This window comes from Andrographis paniculata, unplaced genomic scaffold (assembly GCF_009805555.1).
Source record: "Andrographis paniculata isolate CXL003 unplaced genomic scaffold, ASM980555v1 Contig37END, whole genome shotgun sequence".
NCBI lineage: Eukaryota > Viridiplantae > Streptophyta > Magnoliopsida > Lamiales > Acanthaceae > Andrographis > Andrographis paniculata.
In genome coordinates, this window is record NW_026137570.1 from 2,471,356 (window position 1) to 2,498,342 (window position 26,987).

Below are 26,987 nucleotides of genomic sequence, written 5' to 3' on the forward strand. Positions count from 1 at the left end.
CCCATAAGTATCCGTTTGTTTTTTACGTAGTTTTAGAAATATTAATATTATATTAAAATATAGTAGGAATAAAATAGAAATGACTAAAATAACCTTATTAGTATGTATGATATAAAGGTAATGACATTTGTGTAATATATTGTAAGTTGTAAGGGTATTTGTAATGTTAGGTAGATAGTACAATTACTAAAAAAAAAGAAATGGATACTTTAATATGAGACGGACTAAAATTGAAAAATGGATACTTTGTTATGGGACGGAGGAAGTATTATGTATATACGAGGAAGTACATACTTTCTAGTTTTTTAAATTGTCACTTATGTATCGATATGTTTACGTATATAGTTTTCAAAATTAATTTATATTAATTACATATAAAGATATATACCATTTATTTATATTATATAAAATTTATTTTCCTAAAACAATCCATATTAAATATATCAAAATGTAATTTTTAAAAAAATACATGATATATTTTAAATTTATACATTTTTCTATTATAGATCAATTTATAATTAAACAATATTTTTTACTCCCTCCGTCCCATGTATTATGAGCCTATTAATGTACATAAGAGAATTTAGGTAAAGTGTGATTAGTAAGTAATTAAGAAGTATATTAGTAAAAATAATTATGGTATAATAAAAATAATTGTGAATTAAGATTAAGACTAAATAGTTTAATTAAGATTAAAAAAATTATAAAATTTAAAATTTAAAATGAGATTAAAGTGTATAATTATATTTCCAAAAAAGGAATGGACAAATTATGTGGGACAGACGAAAATAGAAAATATGGATAAATTATGTGAGATGGACAAAAATAGAAAATATGGACAAATTATGTGGAACGGAGGGAGTATTTAACTATAAAGCGCAACTTTCAACTACAACTTCGAACCAAATACAATTTAAGATGAATAAATATAAAAGTATCTTTATTTATGTTTAATATATTATGAGTTTTTTTATTTTTAATAATTAATATATTTATTTTTCTAGAAAAGAATAATGCTCTCTTCTTCGTCCCACATAATTTTTTTCCTATTTTTATTTCTGTCCGTTCCACCTAATTTATCATTTTTTATATAAATATAATTATACACTTTACTTATATTTTAAAATTCATAATTTATATTTTTTTTTATTTTAAGTAAACTATTTAGTTATTTTAATTAAATCATAATTATTTTTACTAATATACTTATTAATTAATTATCAATTATATAATACTTAAAACTTCGTGTTCCAACTAAAATGGATAAATTAGTTGAAACGAAAAGAATATATATTACTGAGTGTGTTTATTTTTTGTTTTAAATAAAAATATTATTATTCATTATAAACTGTTTTAAATAGGAAATATATATATATATATTATTTTTTATATAAAATATTATATTAAAAAATTATTTAAATAAAATTTGAAATTACAAATAAACATAGTACCACGAAGAATGGGCTAAAAATCAACACCAACCCAAAGCTTAGTCCATTATTTATTGGACCCATTATTAATTTTATTAATCTTTATATATATATATATATATAAAGAAAATGGTGTAATTGTATATAAATTTGCAAATAAAATAAAATTTTAAAAGAACATATTGTCCATCCAATCAATTCTTTTTTATACAATTTTCATATTATAAATTTTTTTCACAAAAATTGACGATTCAATGTAAAATATTATTTTTTTTTTATAATACCGACATAATTCTCTGTATCCAATAGGCGTACTTTTATCTATTCATTCCAAGGTTTGAGGCCCATCCTAAAATCCAATATTTAAACCTACCCTATATTAACATAATCTTTATTTTGTTGATTTGTTTGAATTGAATTTGAATTTAGTTAACGATTATTTTTTATTTTTTTTAGTTATCAAATTACATATTTGTTTTTTATTTACTATATTAAAGAAAAGAATTTCCATATATCAAATTAAATATTTTAATCCGATTTTTGAACCCTCAAACCTAATCGAAACATAAATCTGGGCAGAATTATATTTTTTGGAAAAATTTGAATTCACAAAAGATTTTAATGCCATTAGAAAATAAAATAAATGAATAAATAAATAAATAAAAATGATCGTTTAAACTTAAAATGATAATTTTATTTTTAACTTAAAATGATATATATTTTTATTATTATTATTATTTTTAACATTTGGTTTTGATTTAATATTTTAACAAATTAAAATCGACGATTGGAATCCTATAAATAAGTTTGAATCTAAATTAATCATCACTCACTGCAGATTTAATAATAATAATAATAATAATAATAAAATTATCTACAAATATCAGCAATAGATTTAATCACTGTTGACACTTCCTGTTTGGGTATTTGGATTTTGAGTTGAGATTTGAACAGTACAAATTTTGAATTTGAATAGTTGTATAATGTGATATAAATAGGAGCTGATATGATGTTTTGAATGTAAAATTGATTTATAGTATAATATAAAAAATGAAAAACAGGTGTTTGATTTGATATTTTTGGGGGAAAAAATTTGATGAATTGTGTAAATCCAATCCAATCCCCCAAACAAACACACCCTTACTATCTCACACGTTTATATAGAAAATGACGTATGGATGATGTCGTAATATAAAATTAAATTTTTATCTAAATAAAAATTAATTTTATACTCTCTTCGTCCGCCCCTACGGGTCACATTTACCTTCTGCTTCATTGTATTAACATTAAAAATATTTTTATATTTGTATATATATTTTTTTTTGTACAAATGTCCTTCTATCAGTATTATAAGACACTAATAGAAGTATTTTTGTAATTTTTTCTTAATCTGTACTACGTTTTAATATAATAATTAATATTCAAAAATTGAATATGAGATCTTTAAAGTCGGACGGAGACAGTATATTTAAAGTGAAATATAAATCATTTAAATAAATAAAAAATTCATATAAATATTTCAATTAGGCCAATATTATAATTACTCCATTCATCATGTCCAAAGTATTTATTTGAATTTTTTATAATAAATTAAAAATAAGACCAAAAATTAATATTGATACCATTTAATACCATAATTATTAATTTTGGTCCAATTGAAATTATTTTTATCAATTTTGGTCTCATTTAAATGAAATTTTATCAATTTTAGTAAATAAAATATAAAGTAAATAATTCAAAATAATATTTTAAATTTTTTTCAATTGGACCAAAATTGATAATTATGGTATTAAATGGTATCAAAATTGATTTTGCTCTCAAAATAATACTCCATCCGTCCACTTACAATGTTTACATATTTCTATTTTAGAACATCCAATTACAAAGTTAATATTTCATTAAATACTTATTTTTTTCCACAAATACCCTTACTTTACATCACATCATTACTTTTACAAAAAAAAGGTAAAGGCAAAAATGTCATTACACTACTTTTAACTACTCACTATAATTAAAATACTGTTATTTCTTAAATACCGCGCCAAAAGTAAATGTAAACTTTGTAAGTAGATAGAGAGAGTAATATATTATTAGTTAGTGGAAATATATAAGATAACTTTGATAATATTGCTCCATTTACTTTATATATAAATTAATTATATATTAATAATATGTTTATAATTTATATAAATATTAAAGATATTTTATTATTAGTATGTTATTAATTTTACTTTCTCTAGTAGAAAATGAATATTTTGTAGTCGTACATACAAAAATAATAATAATAAAATATTTTTAATTAAAAGAAAAAAATATAATATTTCTGCTATCATTTAATTTAAATTAATATTTATTTTTTTTAGATTGTTATAAAAGATATTCTTATCTTATTTTTTAGTAGAAGTCATGCGATAATTATTATTTACATTTATTAAAATTCATATTTAACCAAATGAACATATAATTTAATGACGCAACAAATATATAAATATATATATTTCAATAATTTTTTTCAAACTTAAAGGTAAAATCGAAAAGTCTAATTTAAGTTTGCCAAAAAATACGAAAAGTGATATAGTTAGAATCATTTATTGAGTCAAAATTGATATCAAAAGTGTGAATAAAATCAAAGTAGAATTCGAACAAAATTAGAATAAAAAATAGGACTCAGAAAAAATTATATATTTTCTAAATATATATCTCAAAAGATACTTCACAAATCGCAATACATACAAAATTACATTTTACCTCAAGAATTTACGATGAAATTAAAGTTACTTAAAATATAATTACAATCAATTTATAGTAAAAAGTACCACTAATAAATTCAAATTTACATTTTTACCTTAATTTTTTTTTCTTGAAATTAAAGTTAATCAAATATGATAAAAAAAAAAAAAGGTCATATATCGCACTCATCGTCGCCTTAATAGTTATAAAATCACTATAATGATCATATAAGAATCGTCGATACTTATTTATTTTTCCTTGAAAAAAATTATAATTGAAAAAAAAAATTAAAAAATTAAAAAAATTATTAAATATATTTATAATCAAATTTTAGATTAAAAACAATTTAGCCTGTCATGTCATGTGATGTCAATTTCTTAAAACATTCTCTAGTCTTCAAATGTTTTCAAAAAATGTACCAATCCTTCGAAAATAAACTTCCTAACGGCACCAAAAAATTATCTCAAAAATGGCACTAATTTATTCTATTTTTTAATTATCTTTTTGACAAAAATTATCTTTTTACTTAGAATGTTATAGGTTATGTTTGTTTGGGTTTTATTATTATTATTATTATTATTATTATTATTATTTAGTATCCCTCCGTCGAACTAATTATGCTACAATATTTGAGTACAAAAATTAAAAAATAATAACATTTTAATATAAAAATAGAGTGTAAAAAAGTAAAGTGGGAGTGTTCTAGAAAATTTATTAAATAATTAATAATAAAGTAGTTGGATAATTAAGTAAAAAGAATAGTGACAGATTGATTATTATTTGTTAAAATAAGAGTAATTATATCATGAGTAAGTAAAATTATTTACTATAAATGAATTATGTATAAGTTTAGAGGATAAACAAAAATGAAATACGACATAATTATCAGGAGTGATTATTAGTATTATTTTTTCTTCTTTAAAATTATTAAAACACATATTTTTATACTAAAAATTAGTAAATTTACCGCTAATTTTATTTTAAATATTACGTTAAAAAAATTACCCCATTCGTCCCACTAAAAATATTCACGTTACTGTGGACATGATAATTTAGGTAAAATATAATTGATAACTAATTAAAAAATATATATTAATAAAAATAATTAAAAATTAAGATAATTAAACAATTTAATTAAGATTAAAAAAATTATAAATTATTAAATTTAAAGTATGATTAAAGTGTATCATTATATTTTTTTAAAAAATAATAATAATAATTAATTATGTAGGACAGAAGAAGTATTTCCATTCCAAATATCATACTACCTCCGTCCGGCTCTAAGAGTCTCATTTATTTTTTTGCGTGTTAATATTTAAATATTACTTATTATATCAAAAACAATACAAATTAAGAAAAAATTGTAAAAATACTTTTATTAATGTCTTATAATACTAATAGAAGGACATTTTTTATACATAAAATTAAACAAATACAAAGATATTTTTATTGTTAAGTACAATGACAAAAAAGTAAATGTGATCCTTAGAGAGTGACGGAAAGATTAGTATTTTATTGAAATGTATGCCCATATATTTGAGCACATATTTTAATTAAAAGTGAAAAATAATACACTATCCGTCCCACCACAATTGACACCATTTCAATTTTCATCTGTTTATTGACACCTTTATATTTTGGTAAAACTTACTAAATCAAAACATACTTAATAAATATAAATCAACTTAATTAATTACATAATATATAACACCATACATCATGTAGAACTCACTCAAAACCTCTTTATTCTATCTGTTTCCTAAAAAAAAATAAAAATGTCTATATTTAAAACTCTATCTCTTTTGCAAAATTAATTTATGTTAATTATAAATAATTAAATAATGGTATTTTTAATTTACTTGTATTATAGAAAATTTTATTATCTACAAAATATTATCAATATTGCATATATTTTTTAATGCGATATAGTTTTTAAAATATTTAAATACATATTTTAATTTTTTTAATCATATATATTAAATTTATTTTAAAACTATCAATATTAATTAATTACATAAAAAATAATAAAATTATATTATAACTCATTGTTATTAACTAATTAAACATTATTTTCTTAAATACTATATCCTTAATAAAAGGTGTCAATTATGTTAGAACAGAAAAAGTACAAATTTTTGCTCGAAAAAAAAAAATTATACTAAAAAGTAAAATGAACATAAAATTTATATAATGGAGAAAGTTTTCATTTTGCTATACTCCTTCGTCCTAGTTAAAGTGTATGTTGTTGTAGACAAGGGACTTTTGGTAAAATATAATTAATAAATAATTGAAAAATATATTAATAAAAATAATTATAAATTAAAATTAAGACAACTAAATAGTTTAATTGATATTAAAAATATTATATATTATAAAATTTAAAATATAATTAAAATATATAATCATATTTTTAAAAAATAAAAGAATAAATTATATGGACCGAGGACACTTTATATGGAACGGGGAGTTCTACAATTTAACATATTTACAATATTATCACTTAATAAATTTTAAAAAATATATATGTAAGAAATCTGGTTTGTTTATTTTGTATTTTTAATAGATATATTTTACGTCAGGTATGATAAATTGTATTGATAATATAAAAAATAATTAAATTTTTAATATTTTATGAGTGAATAAAATATATATATTATTAGTGTGTTTTTTAATAATACTGATAATAAATCATGTTATAAAAACATACTACGTAAACAAACTCAAATGATATTTTTGTCACTATATTTAATACAATTGTCTTTATATATAAAATAATACTCCCCCGGCTTATTTGAAATGGGTCATTTACAAATTTATAATATATTTTATTGATCAGTGGAAGTATATAATAGATTTTGATATTTTTGTCTTTTGATTTTATGTATGAAGTAATTGTATGCATAATGGTATGTTTGTAATTTTTTTTTTAAAAAAAATATTTTAGCATTAATGTACGATTACTTCTACTAAAAAATTAAATGAATATTTTTAGTGACACATAAGAAAATAATAAAAAAAATACTTTAAATTGAGACAAAATGAATATTATTATTATTATTATTATTATTATTTTAATTTCTGTGTAAAAAGTAAATAATTTTTCTGTCTTGGACGAAGAAAGAGTAATAAAAATTGGGCATGGAACAACGGCTAATCTGGTTAAGTCAACATTGTGCTGATTTGATCGGATCAATATATGCTATAAGGGTGATCGGCATATATTTATACCTATCTCAACATATTTATAATAGAACATACTACATTCGTCCGGCTCTAAGGGTCTTATTTATTTTTTGTATGTTGATCAATTATATCAAAATGTAGTACAAATTAAGAAAAAATTGCAAAAATACTTTCATCATCAGCATCTTATCAACCAATAAAAAGACATTTATATAAGAAATCATGCAAATATAAATATATTTTTAATGATAAGTATGTTGATATTATAACTCAATATATGCTATCTTCTAACACAACATATGTTGATACATATATATATATATATATAAATTTACATTGATCACCCCTATAACATTTGCTGATCAGGTCAAATCACTGACCTAGCCGGACCAACACAGAATCTGCAGCCACAAAAATTACCCAATTCGATACTGACTTGACGGGATCAGCACATAATATGTAGCCACCAAAATTATCCAATTCCGAAACTAATTTTATTCTTTTTTTTATTTTATTTTATATTTTATATTTTCAATTTTTATTTTATTTTATTTTATTATCCCACGAAAACATCGCATTCAATATTTGTTTCATGGAACATTTCATTCCATTGTTATCATTTTAAATATTTTAAATACAAAAAACAAAGCATAAAAGGACATGCCTAGATGTGATTTGGGGAAAATAGTATAAATTTAAATTTAATGTAATTTAATATAATATATAAATAGGATTGTGATATTGAAATATAAAATAAAGTTTTAGAACGCTCTCTATCATATTTCTATTTCTTCTTTTACTTTTTTCAGTTTATATAATATTAATAATTTTTAAATAATTTTTTTTTTTTTATAATGTTGTCTTATTTATTATTTAAAATAATTTTATAAATTATACTCCATATAAAGAATAAAAAGATAAAATTGTAGAGACATAGAAATATTGTAAAACTTTTGAGATATTTCAAATTTGAAATACAAGCAAAAACTTTGAAATAAAAAGTAAATTATATACTTCCTCCGTCCCAGATACGATGTCCACGTTGCCGTTTCTGTCCGTCCCACATACCATGTCACTTTCTTTTTTTAAAAATAATTACACACTTTAATCTCATTTTAAATTTTTAATTTTTTTTTAAATTTAAATTAAACTAATGAGTTATCTTAATCTTAATTTATAATTATTTATATTATAGAATAATTATTTTCACTAATATATTCTTAATTATCTACTAATTACACCCATTTTAAAATACTATGTCTACAGTGTAACAGACACGGTATCTGGGACGGAGGGAGTAATACTTTTATTTTATAATAAAATACATAATATTTTATTTATTTTGTTAAATATTTATTTTGTTAAATAAAAAGTTGATCCATTATTTACTTATTTTATTCAAGGAAAACTAGACAAGTTATTTCAACATCTTTATTTATATAATATTTATATAATTAAACATTTATTTACAATAAATATCAATTTGGATGAAAGTGATATATTTTATGCATAATTTAATTTAGCATAATAAATTTTTATGCAATAAATGACACACATAATATTTTATGCATTTATAATAAAATACCGATGATTATTATGCAATTTATCCAAATAAAAATAATACACTCTCCGTCTACCTTATATATATATTTCCACAAAAATATGTATGTTCTATTTATAATAAAAATTCTTACACATGCATTTCTTATTTTATACCAGTTCAATATTTCACAATCAATCAATATAAATACCATACTCGATATATCTACTCTGAAAGTTGCATTTATCTTTTGCATCATTGTATTTAATATTAAAATATCTTTATATTTGTATTATTATTTTTGTACAAATGCTATTATATTAGTATTATAAGATACTAATAAAAATATTTTTGTTATTTTTTCTGATTTATACTACGTTTGGATATAATAATTCATATTTAAAAATCAATACGCAAAAAGTAAACGTAGCTATTAGAACCGGTCAAATAGAATATTTATTACTCCCTCCGTCCCATAGCTAAATATCCATTTGTTTTTTGCACGCAGTTTTAAAAATATTAGTATTATATTTGCATGCAGTAGGAATAAAGTAGAAATGACTAAAATAATCTTATTAGTACGTGCGATATAAAGATAATGACATTTGTGTAATATATTGTAAGTTGTAAGGGTATTTGTAATGTTAGGTAGATAGTACAATTACTAAAAAAGAAATGTATATTTTGTTATGAAACAGACTAAAATAAAAAAAAATGAATATTTTGTTATGGGAGTATGATAATTTAAAAAAAAAAAACAAAAAAAAATGATAAATAGTAGGAAATGATATTAGGAGCCAGGCATCCAACCATACAGAAAATCCTTAATAGTGACATAAATTTCTTTTTTTAATCTTAATTTTTATATTTGGTCACAAGTGAATCCCAACAGATTTCCCCAAATTTCCTTTAAAAGAAAATTAAGAAGCTCATCCACGCCACGAAATAATCATATTTGGTCAATATGTAAAGTGCATTTGTTTTTTTTTTTTTTTTTTTTTATTTCAAAAAATAAAAAAAATAAAAAATTTAATTTTTGGCATGTAAATTTAAATGAATAGTATTAGATAAAATAAAATAAATATAAGTAATTAATGTAATACGAGAAAAATTTTATATTTTTTTATTTAAATGATGCAATGAAATAAAATATGGTTAATTATTTTTTATTTTGAAAATATTAATCCCTTCCTCCCAGATGAATTGTCTATATTACCGTAAATACGAGAATTTATGTAAAATATAATTAATATGTAATTAAAAAGTGTATTAATAAAAATAATTATTGTGTAGTAAAAATAATTATAAATTAAAATTAAAATAACGAAATATTTTAGTTAAGATTTAAAAAGTTATAAATTATGAGTTTTAAAATGGAATTAAAGTGTATAATTATATTTTCAAAAAAAAAAGATAAATTATGTGAAACACACCAAAATAAAAATATAAACAATTTATGTGAGATGAAAAAAAATAAAATATATGAAACATACCAAAATAAAAAATATTATCCCCTCCGTCCCACTTAATTTCTCTCATATTTCTATTTTCATCCGTCCACATAATTTGTCATTTTCTTTTTGTAAAATATAATTATATACTTAATCATATTTTAAAATTTATAATGTAATTTTTTTTTACTTTTAATTAAAATATTTAGTCATTTTAATTTAATTAATAATTATTTTTACTAATATATATTTTAGTTAGTTAATAATTATACAATTTCTAAAATTTCGTAAATAAACTAAATAGGACGGTGAGAGTATAAATGTATGAAACAAAAGAAGTACTATTTAATACTTCATTTGTCTCAATACAATAGTCTTGTTTACCATTTTTGTCCGTCCCAAAACAACAGTCTCATTTCCATAAATAATCATATCACCATAAAACTATCCCTACTTTTTCATTATTATTACACAATTACCACTACTTTTTACACTAATATACTCATAAGAGCAAAAAAGTTATTTATCCTTACATTTTACTCACTATCAATATAATATCAATATTTTTTAAATCTCGTGTTTAACACAATATGACTATATTTTTGGGATAGAGAAAATATAAAATTTAAATAAAAATTTAAATTATATTTTAAATCAATTTTAATCTACAGAAAAAAATAATAATACTAATAAATGGAAATGGTCTTTCCTCATCTGTGGGTCCCATCTTCTGCCACGTGTCACTCCAGTGTGCTGCATGGCTAGCTACACCTACACCACTTTTACGTTTGTTTGTTTGTTTCTTTTATTTTCTGTCTATCAGAAAGTAATAGTATATCGTAAAACTATATATATAGATGTCTCCGGTGGGTCGTTAATTAATTAATTAAAGTGTGTGTCTCAATTTGCAAAAAATGGCTTTTCCTTTTTCTTTTTCTTTTTGGGTTCTTTTGGTGTTGTTTGTTTTGGTAGAATCCGCCGGCGGCGCGTGGGACCCAATAATCCGGTGGCCGACAAACCACCGTGGGAGTGACGAGAACGCCACCAGATGGGCGGTGCTGGTCGCCGGCTCCAATGGCTATGACAATTATCGCCATCAGGTCAGACCTGTCTTTCTTCTCTGTTTCGTCTATTTTTTCTTTCTAAATATAATTTTAAAAAAAATTATTCCATAATTTATAAATTTTTAAATTTTAAATCAATTATTTTATTATTTTAATATTAATTTATAATTATTGTTATTACATATTAATTATTTTTAATAATATATTTTTTAATTACTTATTCTGTCTCATATAATACGAGTATATTACTGTTAATTTAAGTAAATTATAATTAGTAAGTAATTAAAAAATATATTAATAAAAATAATTATAGATTAAAATTAAGATAACTAAATAATTTAATTAAAATTTAAAATATAATTAAATTATATAATTATATTTAAAGAAAATGGTAAATTACGAGAGAGACAAATTATATGGTACAAGAGAATACTTATTTAATTATATTTTATCTAAATTTTAATACCTCGCGGAAATATTATTTGGGAGTGAGAGAGTACATCATATTACCACTATTATTGTAAACTGCTAAATTGTTATATATATATATATGTATATATATTGTAAATGTACAAATATATATATATATTTATATTTGTACATTTAAATTGGACAAGTGATTGATATAAATTAATTAAGGTATTGATTAAATTAAATGATATGTTATTAATTGAAGTGATTATTGGACAATTGGTTATAATTAATTTTAATATTTTGGTGTATATTAATATTACTATGTATTTTATTGTGTGACAAAAGGGAAAACCTGAACTTCTTTTGAATAATTATCCTAGAATGTTTGTTGACATGTTTTACTATTAATTTTACAAAAAAATATATAATATATCAATTTACTTAATATATATAATCCGTCAATGTTAGATACAAAAATTTAGCTAAAATATAATCAGTAAGTAATTAGAAGTGTATTAATAAAATTAATTATAGATTATGACTAAGATAACTAAATAGTTTAATTAAAATTAAAAAAATATAAATTAAAAAATTTAAAATAGAATTAAAAATGTATAATTATATTTCCAAAATAAAAAAAATAACAAATTATGTGGGACAAATAAAAATAAAAAATATAAACATCTTATGTGGGGCGAAGGAAGTATATTCTATCAACTCATATATAATTAATAATTCATCGCAAAATATTATTTTTTATATTTCCAACACATTTTTCGTACCTCGTACTATGAAAAAAGGCATTTTAAACTAAAAATATTAAATTATTACAATAATTTTTTTGTATAATTATATTCATATTAAAAGAATATATTTAAGGGTCTATCATTTTGCTTTTACCCCATACCTTATAAAAGTCAAGAACGAACTTGCCTATAATATATGTTATTTATGTTTTTTTTTTCTTTTTTTTTTTTCTAATAGATAAAATTATTCGATCTTTAATTGGATAATGCAGGCTGATGTTTGTCATGCCTACCAAATACTTAAAAAAGGGGGTTTGAAAGATGAGAACATCGTAGTTTTCATGTACGATGACATTGCGAACAACAAACTCAATCCGAGGAAAGGAACAATCATTAACCATCCGAAGGGAGACGATGTTTACGCCGGAGTTCCCAAGGTATATAGCACCACTTGTAATAATCCTACATTACATATTCTTTATATCAATACATATTTTTTGATGTATATATATATACATATAATGGTCATGTTGATTTGGAATTTTTATTTTTTGTTTATTATGTAACAATAACAATTTTTTATAAAGATACATTATGTTCTCTTGTAATATATCATTTCCAAACTACTATTGAAACCTTAAAATAAAATAAGAAAAAAAAAAAAAAAAACACTAGTAAAATTTTCCAATAATTAATGTTGGTACAAAATAATATGGCCTCGATGTCAAGTTCTTATTGTTATTATGAATATCGTTACCGAGTATGGGAAATTTAGCAATAGAAAACCTCTAAAGACCTTTAAAAAACTACAAATAGATTGTAGCTAGATTTTGTTATTTCGAGTTCGATATAATTTTATGGAAATGGAACAATAGTTTCTTCATTGTATTTAACTTCTCGACTCCTACATAATAGAAAACTTACAAAAAATAATCTATCTTTTAGTATATGTGTGCTTACTATATATATAATGTATATATATGTATGTATACATATATCGAATGTATAGATACCGATTTTTTAGTTTCTTGATTTAGGACTACACGGGCAAGCATGTGACCGCGGAGAACTTCTATGCGGTGCTTCTAGGTAACAAACATGCATTGAAAGGTGGAAGTGGAAAAGTAGTCGATAGTAAGCCGAATGATAGAATATTCATATACTACTCGGATCATGGCGGCCCTGGCATATTAGGTACGGTGTGTTTGTTTTGTGAGATTGTTGGGAAAAAAAAAATATGTAAAATATAAAAATTTGTGTATGAAATATAAAAATAATGAATGTGTGTAATGTATTAATTTTTTTAAAAAATCGTGTTGGAAAAAGTATAGAAAGAACAAAGCCTACCCATTACATCTTTGGGGAATAATTAGTGACTTTGATATATTATATTATTCCGTGCGAAGGAACTTACATTTTTAATCACAGGTATGCCGAACACACCGTACATATATGCGAAAGATTTCATCAATGTTTTGAAGAAGAAGCACGCGGCTAAATCCTACAAAGAGATGGTGAGAAATTTACATCATTAACTATTGAGACTTTGTTCTCTTGTCCTTAAATTCTTTCAATGTAGTCAACTATAATGTAAGAATCGAATTAGTTTTCCTAATGATTTTTTCGAAGAATCCCAATTCAATGCAATGATTTTTTCGCGTCGTATTTAGGTTATATATGTTGAGGCATGTGAGAGCGGGAGTATATTTGAAGGGTTGTTGCCTAATGATTTGGACATCTACGTGACAACGGCATCAAATGCGGAAGAGAATAGTTATGGCACGTATTGTCCCGGAATGGACCCTCCACCGCCGTCGGAATATATCACATGCTTAGGAGACTTGTATAGCGTATCTTGGATGGAAGACAGGTATATACTTCTTCTATTGTCTTTTTCGATAATTTTCTTGGTCCATGTTGATATATGGAAAGCAATCATGATGTGTGGCCTACATTAGTGATGGGCTTCGATCCCTCGTATTTCTCTTAAAAAGGAAAGAAAAAAAAATGATTCTTATAAAGAAAGATAAGTCTTGATAAGTCCGCCTCATAAAAGTTGGTGTAATAAGCGAACTAGTGAATGCAAAATCATAGGTTCAAATTTTACGCCTTCTCAGTCAAGTCTGTTACGCCATACTTGTCTACTATGGTTTACTTGATCGGCCTAATTTGTAGACTATTACACTTGACCCCATGGTTTATCCAATACATACTAAAAAAGTAATACTCCATCCGTCCGTCTCTAAGGGTCACATTTACCTTTTGCATCATTGTACTTTACGTTAAAAATATTTTTATATTTGTATAATTTTTTTTGTACAAATGTCTATCTATTAATATTATAAGATACTAATAGAAGTAATTTTGCAATTTTTTTCTTAATTTGCACTACATTTTGATATAATAATTAATATTCAAAGATCAACACGCAAAAAGTAAATGAAACTCTTAGAGCCGGACGGAAATAGTACTAAAAAAAAGAGTAAAGATCGGTGGTTCTTATATTATAAATATATATTAGGACCAATTCATATTGAATCGGATGGTTGTGTGCAATTTATTTACGGTACTTAGTTGATATTTAAATAAATATATATATATATATATATCGAATGGTATATCTTACGTGTATACTTCATGTGCAGCGAATCTCATAACCTCAAGAAAGAGACAATAGAGCAACAATACCGTAAGGTATTGACTCGAATAAACTCTTCTTTGTTGCATAGGTGTAAATAACCATTTTTAGCATGACAAACTTATATTGTTCATTAGGTTAAGGAAAGAACGTCCAACTTCAACGATTACAATGTTGGATCTCATGTGATGGAATATGGGAACACAAACATTTCTTCCGAGAAGCTCTATTTGTATCAAGGGTATGATCCGAAAACCGAAAACCTTCCTCCAAATGAAATCCACTTGAAACAGAGGATTGGGGCCGTCAACCAGAGAGATGCCGACATTCTTTTCTTGTGGGAACAAGTAAGTCATTATGTTCAAGAACAAAAAAAATAAAATAAAATCTTTAAGTATATGTTTGTAGAACTCGAGTTTAATTCTTTCTTGCAGTACAAGATGTTGGGCAATAAATCAAGCGAGAAGAATGAAGTTTTGAAGCGCATGACCGACAAGATATTGTATAGGAAACACTTAGACGCTAGCGTAGACACGATTGGTTCTCTTTTATTCGGCCCCCACAATGGCCCCTCCGCTCTAAAACATGTCCGGAGCCGTGGTTTGCCCCTCGCCGACGATTGGGATTGTTTAAAAACAATGGTGAGCGTTACATTTCTTACACATCAATTATATTTTCGCGCGTAACTACATGGGGGGCAAGGGGGCTCCAGCCCCTCCTTCCCTCGCTCCACCCCTTATATAATTTTTAAATTATATATACATTAAAAAAAATATTAAAATTTTAGTAAGTAAATTTTTTTAAAATCAAAATTTTTTATTTACCTCTTTATTATAAAAAATATCGAAATTTTAGTAAATTAAAATCTTCGGTATGACCTAGTATCATATTGAATTTTTTTAGTATCGTAACATTATATATTTTGATGTTTTCAGTATATACTAAAATAATTTCGATATTTGAGTATTCGGTATATCGGTATATACAAATAGCTCAATATATTGATACCAAAATCATTTGAATCTTACTATTTGGGTATGAAATAGTATATATCGATATTGTACTAAAATTTTGACAAAGTATCAATATATATGGATTTATCATACTAATTTTTTGAATAGCTCTCCCTTTATTCGAATTCTGGTTCTACGGTTGTATATATATATATTGTTTCTTTGTATCATCTTCAGGTCCGGATGTTCGAGTCGCAATGTGGTTCATTAACTCAGTACGGAATGCGACATATGCGCGCATTTGCAAATTTATGCAACAACGGGATTTCAGCCGGGGCAATGGAGGCGGCGAGCACCGCGGCTTGCGGCGATCGGATCGCCGGTAAATGGGGTGGGTTGAGTGAAGGCTATAGTGCCTAAGCAATGTTAAGATTGTGAATGGTAAAGAATTGAGAGTTTGGGTTGGTTATGTCCAAAAGTTTAATGTCTGAAAATATATTTTGCATAAGGTAACATTTTACATGTCTTGCCCTTTAGGACATCAATCAATCTATATATCATATTCATATGCTTGCTAAAAACCTACGAATATTTATTTTTCGATATATATTTTCGTTGGTTGTCTATATAGAAAACCTGCTTATGCTTAAGGTGTGTTCGTTTGATGGATTTGGATTAAATTCCACTATTCATCCAAAATTTTTCCCCCAAAAATATCAAATCAAACACCTATTTTTCATTTTTTATATTATACTAAAAATTAATTTTACATTCAAAACATCACATCATCACCTATTTATATCACATCAAACAACTATTCAAATTCAAAATTTTTACTATTCAAATCCCAACTCAAATATGCAAATATGCATATATTTGATATTCGAATCAAATCAAATAAATACCCGAAATCACAAACTTTATTCGAATTGAATTTTTTATTAATCAAAAATATTTGCAAATAATTCAAACCGAATCGAAATTTAAAAAAATATATATTAAAAATTAATTTAAATTTTAATTGAATAAAGATATTTGCAAATATTTCAAATATCCAAACAAACCAAATCGAATATAATAATTAATATACATATATTCGGTTCAGTTATCGTAAAATCGAAAAAAATATCAAAAATCAAAATCGAGCAAATATCAAATACGCAGTATTTGTATTCAAACCAAATTTGCTCGGTTAATAAAAAATTCGATTCGATTCAGTTCAATTTTTTGCCCACCCCTAACACTAGCCAATATATAAAAAATGCCTCTGTTTCCTGTCTCTTTCTTATAATTATTTATATCCGTCTCATATAATTTGCACTTCTTAAAAAAAATATATAATAATATATTTTAATCACATTTAAAATTTCATATTTTATAATTTTTTAAATTTTAATTATATAATTTAATTATTTTTATTATATAATAATTATTTTTTACTGATACATTTTTTTTAATTACTTATTAATTATACTTTACCTTTATATCTATAATAACATGGACAATTTATTCGGAACCAAGAGAGTAATTATTATTGAAACAAAGACATTAACCATGCAAAGCATCACATTTCTTCTCAAAGATGAAATGTTTGTATGTATGATAAATAAGTTAGTTTTCTTCTTCAAAACTATCATTATCAATTTAAAATCTTCTCAAATGATTATCCAAAGTAGAATGTAAAATTCAAAATTCTATGATGTTTGAAATATTATGGTGTAAGAGACAAGTGTAACAACTCCATCTATATCGCAAAAATTTCTTCTATAACGAACATGTCAACACTAACAACATATTTTACCATCACTGAATAATTGATCTATCATAGCAATATCCTCTGGTATAACTATAATCACCAAATGTAAAATAAAAAATATATATTTTAGGATGTCAATTGAAAGAAGATCATAGTCGTCCTTAACATGTCCAACTTTATATAACCTATAAAACCCAATGCGGTGCAATATTTTAAAAACCCTAAGATGAAATGCAAGGAATATACCAATCAAATACTCCCTCCGTCCCATAAATATATTCTTAATTGAGTTAGACAAGAGATTTAAAAAATATTGATATTATATGAATAATTGGTAAAAAATATGAATAAAAGACATTTTTGCCCTTGTGAGTGTATTAGTGTAAAACGTAATAACAATTATGTAATAAAAATGAAAAAGTAGAAGTAGTTTTACAATGATATAATTATTCGTGGAAACAAGACTATTGTTTTGGGACGGACAAAAATAGTAAACAAGACTATCATATTGGGACGGAGGGAATATCTATTAGGACAAACAAGAATAAACATATGATCAATTAACTCACCATTACGGATACCTTCAGAACAAAATGTCGATTGAAAATAAAGGAATCGAACGTAAGTGGGGCCACACATCCATCTCCATATGAAAACATAATCTGGAAATAATAAAATTAGAATAAAAATAATAACAATAATAATACACACCAAAAAGCAAAATATTTATAATATGGGAATGAAAACATTTTTCAATATTATCCTTACAAAGAGCAAAATATTTATGCATTCCGAACATAATTGTGTGCAACCTAATTCTGTTATCCGCACCAAAATCACTTCACCCGAAAAAATATATCATATACCATATATTTACAAATCTAGTTTATAGATAAAAGTTTGTTAATCAAGATTTTGCATTGGTAAAGAAAGAAACACACGTACTCGAAAAATATTCAAATTTAACAATGTCGAAAATCTTTCAAAAGTCACACCACTTGCATCTAACTCACACATTCATTCCACAAGGAAGGAAACAGTTTTTTCATAAAAAAATCAATATGTTCTATTTTTTTTAAAACAACTGATAATTTCATTTCACCATAAAAAAAGGATTACATAAACCAATACATACAAATATATATATATATAAATATATGTTCAGCCAATATGTGATATGTATTCAATAGGAGTAAGAAACATACTAGAACTTTGAATCTCTACTACAGAAATGATTTGAATCTCTATTGTAGAAATTTAAATAATATAGAACTTGAGCCAAAATATTGGCCAGCTTTAATACTAGAGAATATATCATTTTTCATTTGTATCCACCGGATTCAACCAAATGACACAAACCATGCAGAAACAAGAATCCTAATACAGAATCAATCAAAATCAAAGAAATTACCTCAAAGACTTTGAAATTGAAAGGAAGAAGAAAGGGAGAGCATATTTGATGTGATATTTATTGAAAAATGAATAATCCCAAATGGGTGAAAATGTATGTGTAAACAAAGCCATATATTTCTTTATCAAAAATTTCTCAAACTTTATTATTTGAACTCTGTAGCTTCAAAAAATATAAATAGATACTTTTTCACAAATAATGCTGAAAATTCTTTTATCACAAGACTCAAACAAAAGTTTTTTCAAACCAAACCCATAAACCATATTATAAAAAATGAAAAATAAAAAGGTGAAAGATAAATCCTGGTACTAATGCACTGCTCGAGTCAGACACTAATGTATCAGCACAAGTTCATCCATCAGACAGGGATAACTGTAAAAATTAAAAGTATCATCATCCCTACAACAAACAGTGCTCAATCCAAAGGTACTTGCACCTAAAATTATAATATTAGCTTATAACAAGACATACTTTACCTTCACACTTTTAAAAATTTTAGCACTATTCATCCAACACATTAAATATTCATTTTCTCCTATGAAACATCACATTCAATATATAAATTTACTATTAAAAAAAAATCAAACCTCCAAAAAATATCCAAGAACTTTAATTTGGTTACTCAGAAATTATTCAGGCTCCAGCAGAATAACTTCAACCTTTGAAACAAGGTTAAGCTATCAAAATAACCATGGGTACAACAATGATGGATTCCTTGTCAGATCACAACTTTTCAACACAGTTAATCAGACAGGGATAACTGTAATTTGTTGATCTCATCACTCCAGGATGACATCTACACACCATAAAGCAAACAAACAATATTCAGAATCCACAAGTACCTAACCAAGGCTACATACAGATGGTAAAGAGGAACAATTAAAGTGAAAACCTAAACAACCACAAAACCGAAGCCTCAGTCCGTCCTAGTTCAAATGCAATCAACATATAATACAAGAGTTGTGATTTTCAGATTCGATCAAAGTTAGCATCATTGGCTTCGAAATAGCTAGCATCGATTGCCTCCATTATCGTAAAAATGGAGAAACAAAGCATTCCGGACAAAACAAGGATACGAACAAATAGAATGATTATAAAGAAAGTTGCATAGGCATCAGATCTTCCTATTCAGATGAGCGTCATCATACTCTAATCAAAAGAATCGAATCGAGCATTCCACTCAGAAGCGTACATCACTTGCCTTTACATGCATACATAAATTGGAGGAGGAAGAAAAGAACGATGAAGGAAGGAAGAAGAAAGGGGGAGGGAGAAGAGAGTTGGGAGAGGGAGCGGCGGGTTATATATATATACACATATATATATCTGTACTGTAGACTGCATTAGGGTTTGATACTTGGGCTGGGCTGAATTTTATTTATTTATACTATTAAATACTATTACTATTATTTTTATTTTTATTTTTTTATAATAATAATATGTATTAAAAATATAATTGTTTTGAATTTAACTGATATAATAATGGTAATAAAATTATATATTTTATTTATTTAATATTTACAGAAAAATAGATATTAATATATTTTGGCAAAATGATTTTCAAACTTGAACAAATTATTGGTACAATTATATATAATAATATTAGAAAGTTTAATAATGCAAAAGAATATATTATTGAAGTTTTATTTATATTTTACTATATAATCATTAATTTTATAAAAAATCACTTCCTCGTGTATATATATATATATATATATTAAATAAAGTTTTAGAATGTGGAGTAGTAGTTTATATATTAGTTGATGATATTATTAGGAATAAAAATTTCTTAATCTATTTTTAGCATATGGTATTTTATTCTTTCTGCTTTAACAAGTTGATAGCAATATTGTTTCTCTTACACTTTCTTGATTAGTGAGCACACGAGACAAACGAATGGATATTTTGAGTGGTTAAAGTGTTACAAAATTCATGCAAAGACACACAATATTATTTATATATATAAAAGGTTTTAATTGTGTTTGTCTTACATGCATTTACAGTAAATTATGTTTTAATTGTCTGTCTTACAATATCATTTTATTCTTTCTGTTGCTGTCTTATCTCATCTGGTTGCTGTAACAAGCTGACAAACAACACGCTCTCTTGGTTGGTGAGCACACAAGACAAATGAATAGATATTTTGGGTGGTTAAAGTGTTACAAAATTCATGCAGAGACACACAATATCATTTATATATATAAAGGATTTTAATTGTGTTTGTCTTACATGCACAACAAAATTTACAGTAAATTGTATTTTAATTGTCTGTCTTACAATATCATTTTATTCTTTCTGCTGCTGTCCTTTTCAATTTTTCATTTACAGTAAATTGTCTTGCTGTAACAAGATGACAAACAACATGCTCTCTTGGTTGGTGAGCACACAAGACAAATGAATAGATATTTTGGGTGGTTAAAGTGTTACAAAATTCATGCAGAGACACACAATATCATTTTTATATATAAAAGGTTTTAATTGTGTTTGTCTTACATGCACAACAAAATTTACAGTAAATTGTGTTTTAATTGTCTTTGTCTTACAATATCATTTTATTCTTTCTGTTGTTGTCCTTTTCAATTTTTCATTTAGAGTAAATTGTCTTATCTGGTTGCTGTAACAAACTGACAAACAACACGCTCACACAAGACAAATGAATTGATATTTTAGGTGGTTAAAATTTTACAAAATTCACTCATAGACACACAATACCATTTATGTGCAAGGAGTTTTAACTGTGGTTGTTTTATATGCACAACAAGATGATTGTATAAATAAATGTGGAGTGATAGAGTTGGTTGTTGGAAGGGTTTTGAAAGTTCTCTCAACTCCAACCATTATCTTCTCCATATGTTAAGTGAGGGTCTTTCACTTTCATCTCGCCACAGAGTTCACCAGAGGAAGAAGAAATCGGAGTTTCGATCAGGGAGACATCCAATTTCTGAGCAGCCGTGCTATTTAGTAGTTGTTAGTACACGTTTATAACGACATATACATGTGGAGGAGTTTTCTTAGGTAATCAGTATTGTAGTATGAGTTGAAGGAATTTCGGTTGTTTTTGTTTTTAATCAACACTTATTAGTGAACTATTCCAGAATTGGAATCCCCGGATGTAGGTTGATTATAACTAAACCGTGTAACCAAAATATCTTGTCATTTATTGTTTTGGCCACTCATGTACGTTAACAAAATTTTGTTATAATTGTGATATAACTACGCTCGGGAGTTGGCCCTTTGAAGTATTCGAATGTATTTTGTTCAATAAATCACTTTCCAACATATATTAATGTAATTATATGTAAATTAAAAAAAATAAATTAAATTACGTGGAAAGTATCATGCTTGAAAAATAATATATATATATAAATATATTTCCTCCATCTTATTGAAAAATTGTCGTTTATTTTTTTCATATTAATTTTTAAATATTAGTATTATATTAATTGTAGTAAAAATGATAAAAATACTATTATTAGTATCGAGTAATATAAAAGTAAATGAAATTTGTGTAATATATTATAAGTTGAAAGTATATTTATTATGTTAGGTATGTAGTACAATTACTAAATTAGGAAATAATTACCTTATTTTGAAACGGACGAAAATAAAAAATGACAATTTTTAAATAGAACGTAAAAATTATATTGATTTCAAATATATTAAAATAATAAAATGGATAGATTCTTTCAAATAAGAAATATATATTTTAATATATAAATTATATTCAAATTAGTAGTCAACTAGAAAATAAAAATATATTAGTCCCGAGTATTATGTCTCCTTGGAGACATGAAAATTTAGAAAAAATATAAGTATTAAATAATTAAAAGTATATTAATAAAAATAATTATTATATAATAAAATTAATCTTAAATTAAGATTAAGATAATAATCCGTGTAATTATTTTTTTAATAAAATGTTATATATTTTAATATTTAAAATGAGATTAAATGTATAATTCATTATAAAAATGAATGACCGTATGAATAGAATATACACGGTAAGTGAGACTGATGAAGTATTTTTTATAAATTATTATTCTAATATAAAACAATACTCTTTGTATATTAAATTTATGCTACTATTTTTTTATTAAATTTATTTATAATTAATTTCTTGTAAATAATTTTATTTATTTATGAGTTTTATATTCTTATTTTAATAAATAATAATTAATTTACTATTAATTTTTCTAGTTATTACATTACTTTATTATCAATCTTTCAGTAATATTTTTATAATATTCACTTTATTTTTTATCTATTATATTTTTATATTAAAATAATATAATTTTTTAGGTTGTGTTTTTTTTAGATTTTACAGTAGATTTTTACTATTCAACTTCTTATTTTCCTTTAAAGATTTCACATTAAACCATTACTTTAATTTTTTCTATATTATACTATAAATTTATTTTATATTTAAAATATTGTATCAATTTCTATTTATATCACATCAAACAACTATTCAAATTCAATTTTTTACTATTAAAAATCCAAATCTCCGATGCCTCATGTCACCTCCGGTGCCTCAGGTCACCTGTCACACATGGTTCGCCTAGTGTGATTTTTCGGGCCTGATTTGCAGGATATTAGGTTCGACCGGAGGTTTACCCATTGCGTACTTTCGAATAGCGATTGCGAATTTCCACGTTATAAAAAAATATAAATAAATAAATAAATAAAAATCTAAATCCAAACACAAAAACTAAAATCCACGACCAAACACATTGTACCTACCAAACAAGCAAACTTTATATTTGTGGATAGACAAAGTAAAATCATATTTTAAATGATTACACTATTCAAATTTTCAATAAGCATTCAAAGTAGATAAGAGAAAATCAAGACATCTTACTTGATAAAAGTCCAAAAAGCCAATGCGTTTTTAGGAAATAATTAATACATTTTATCTTATCATATAATTTAAATAAAAAAATATATATACAAGTTTTTCTCTTGTCACATTATTTAATTTCTATTTTATTATATCTACATAGATTCTTATGTCAAAATCTAAAGGTTGCTTTTTCATATATGGGAGGAAAAGAATACTATTTTCTTTAGTGCGTTGGATTGGTAGACTTTATTTATACATATATATATATATATATTTTTTTCATAAATTTTAAAATTATTTATTAATAGTTATTTTTCAAAATCATCATATCATATAGACAAATCAATAGTTTTTGATCGGTGTTTAGGTGATATTCAACTTACCAACTCTATTTATTCAATTTTAACTCTAAATATGTTGTTGCTATAATAATTTTACTCTAACCATAATTGCATTTTTCACTATTATTTTTTAAATATTTAATTTTTCATATTATTTTAAATAATTTTTTATTTTTATAATTTAAAATAAATTTTTTAAAAATTTAGAAAAATAAAAAATAAATTTACAAATTAAAATAAAAATTTAAAAATTTAAAAAAAAAAAATAATAATAATAAAAAGTAACGCCATTTTTTGGGGTTGCTAGTGCAACACCAAAATTGCGATACGAAAAAGTATTTTGTTCTTGGTTTCATTTTTTTTTTATTCCTTTATATTTATATATTTATCGATTTGATTACGGTTGTTGATTATTTTTAGACAATACCGATCAAGAGTTTAGAAAGCATTGATCAAATGTCCATAAAGCATATGCTATATTTAAGAAGTGTGTTATCTAGATTATTGATCGGTGCTTTTTGGAATTTTGATCGAAACAATTTGAAGAAATAATAACAGTGTCATGTATTCTATAGGAGTATGTCATGTGTTTTAATTCTTATATTGTATTGTACTCTCTCCGTCACGACAAAGATGAAGAATTTTTTTTGGGCACGTGAATTTAGTATAGATTAGTTATTTAGATGACGGAGATTAGTTATTTAATGATAAAAAAAATTAATATATATGCTTAAATATTTTTAACATTATATCTCAATAAAACCTTATACTACCTCTATTCGACTCTAATGGTCTAATTTACTTTCTGAGTATTGAATTTGAATATTAATTATTATATGAAAACATAGTATAAGGGAAATAACAAAAATACTTCTATTAGTGTTGTTATTACTAATCCAAGATCAACAACACAACATTCACATAGAAATACTCCAAATCTAACGAAAACTTAAAGAAACTTTTATTATTACAGAAGCAATCTACCCGGACTCATTTTTACCCTCAAATCGAACAAACCGATATCGAACATACATCCAAGACCCAAACCACAAATGACTCGCCACGAAATCGAAACTAACATACAAACCGAACCCTAATCTAAGGAAACATTGCCGAAATTAAAGCCTAATACTATCGCATACAATATTACACCGCGAACCAACACTAAGGCACAAATCGAGCAATCAAACCTTAGAAACACCAAGGGGGAAGGTGCGCGTCGAAGGAGAGAGAGAGCTTCCCAAATCGCCAGACAAAATCACCGGAGAACGCAGACGACGTCGATGGAATCGCCTAGGACTTGAGAGAATTGCGAATCGAGTGAATAAGGATCTGTTTTTTCTGTTATGTTCTGTTCTGAATGAATTGATTTAACCCGGTTCAAGGGATCGGTAATATATATAGAGCAGAACAGACCAGCGGTTCAGCGGTCCAGACCGGTTCAAAGCCAACGGTCCAACAGAATCAATTTATCAAGGCAGCCAGCAATCTCACAGAGACTCGGGTTGGGTTGCGGGTTACGAATCCGAGCTTCAAATGGGCGGGTTGGTTGTATTTGTATTGGGTCTCTTTAATTCATTGGCCCAAAACTCCACAAATCTTCACTTTTTTGGGCATAGAAAATGTACTTTAAAAGTGGGTATCATCACAGTCCGAATCATCAATTGCTTCCAGTCTTTTAACCTGCGAACTTATCAACACGATTAGTATTCATAAAATTTTACCTACATACGAAAACAACAACAAAATAACCTTGTAAAGCTGTTAAGAGAAACAGTGTATTTTTACTTTATAAGAAACATTGATTAACTTACAATTTTTATAGTTCTAAAAACATTTCTAATCAAATGTATCAATGTACACTATTTTTTTACTCAATTCCAATTTTGTAACCGATAAAATCTTTGATCCCTTGTCCGTATAGTTATTTTCAAAAAAAATATTTTTTCAAGTTTTATCAAATATTTAGACACTATCCATGAATCAAATGAAACATAAAGTTTATATATTTCAAAACATAAAGATACTTTTTTTCAAAAGACCATGTCCAATTCTATTTTCATTTATTTCCTTAACCAATTCATTTCTATATGTTGATCTCATTGTCTTATTATATATTTTTTGTTCAATCCCACATGCAGATTCAAACACACCAAAGGCAAGAAAAGTATTAGCAAAATAATCAAACATAGATGGTTGTCTAATTATCCTTCTAGTTCTATCACTAGTTAATTGATTATTCTCTAATTTAAGGCTTCATACATTTAAATTCGAACCTAAACAATCAAAATTTGCACCTACATCAGACTGTTCTTGCAAATTTTCAATTTTTAAAACATTTACAGACAGATTTTGCAAACTTTTAGACCCTAAATCTGACTGGTTTGGCAAATTCTCATAACATTTTCAGACATATTTTGTAAATTTTCATAATTTAAAACATTTTGGGATAGATTTTCAGACTTTAAATCTGGCCCGGACAGAATTTGG

At 24.7% G+C, this 26,987-nt stretch overlaps 1 protein-coding gene, 1 long non-coding RNA gene and 3 other non-coding genes across 6 annotated transcripts; 1 reads left to right on the forward strand and 4 right to left on the reverse strand.

The window, feature by feature from the left end:
- The first annotated feature begins 11,194 nt into the window (after positions 1 to 11,194).
- On the forward strand, positions 11,195 to 16,669 carry LOC127250532 (vacuolar-processing enzyme beta-isozyme-like). Its single transcript, XM_051273861.1, has 9 exons — positions 11,195 to 11,434; positions 12,831 to 12,995; positions 13,596 to 13,752; positions 13,987 to 14,072; positions 14,229 to 14,428; positions 15,204 to 15,252; positions 15,334 to 15,543; positions 15,631 to 15,837; positions 16,387 to 16,669. The coding sequence occupies exons 1-9, from the start codon at positions 11,249 to 11,251 to the stop codon at positions 16,567 to 16,569; spliced, it is 1,443 nt and encodes a 480-aa protein (XP_051129818.1). The 5' UTR covers positions 11,195 to 11,248; the 3' UTR covers positions 16,570 to 16,669.
- A 1,342-nt stretch (positions 16,670 to 18,011) lies between these two features.
- LOC127250533 (uncharacterized) lies at positions 18,012 to 20,616 on the reverse strand. 2 transcript variants are annotated; one of them, XR_007838700.1, is made up of 3 exons: positions 19,904 to 20,616; positions 18,475 to 18,567; positions 18,012 to 18,090 (listed from the first exon to the last, which is right to left on the reverse strand). It is a non-coding gene; the product is annotated as an uncharacterized LOC127250533 (long non-coding RNA). The 2 variants fall into 2 exon arrangements; XR_007838699.1 differs by having other exon boundaries at positions 18,012 to 18,567.
- LOC127250753 (small nucleolar RNA R38) lies at positions 19,635 to 19,722 on the reverse strand. Its single transcript, XR_007838774.1, has one exon. It is a non-coding gene; the product is annotated as a small nucleolar RNA R38 (small nucleolar RNA).
- LOC127250754 (small nucleolar RNA R38) lies at positions 20,028 to 20,107 on the reverse strand. The gene has a single exon (XR_007838775.1). It is a non-coding gene; the product is annotated as a small nucleolar RNA R38 (small nucleolar RNA).
- Positions 20,230 to 20,315, reverse strand: LOC127250757 (small nucleolar RNA snoR20a). Its single transcript, XR_007838778.1, has one exon. It is a non-coding gene; the product is annotated as a small nucleolar RNA snoR20a (small nucleolar RNA).
- Positions 20,617 to 26,987: the final 6,371 nt, after the last annotated feature.

Coding starts and splice junctions, on each gene's coding strand:
- LOC127250532 (XM_051273861.1), top strand. CDS start 11,249: ATGGCTTTTCCTTTTTCTTTTTCTTTTTGGGTTCTTTTGGTGTTGTTT. Junction 11,435..12,830: donor ATGACAATTATCGCCATCAG/GTCAGACCTGTC, acceptor TGGATAATGCAG/GCTGATGTTTGTCATGCCTA. Junction 13,753..13,986: donor TGGCGGCCCTGGCATATTAG/GTACGGTGTGTT, acceptor TTTTAATCACAG/GTATGCCGAACACACCGTAC.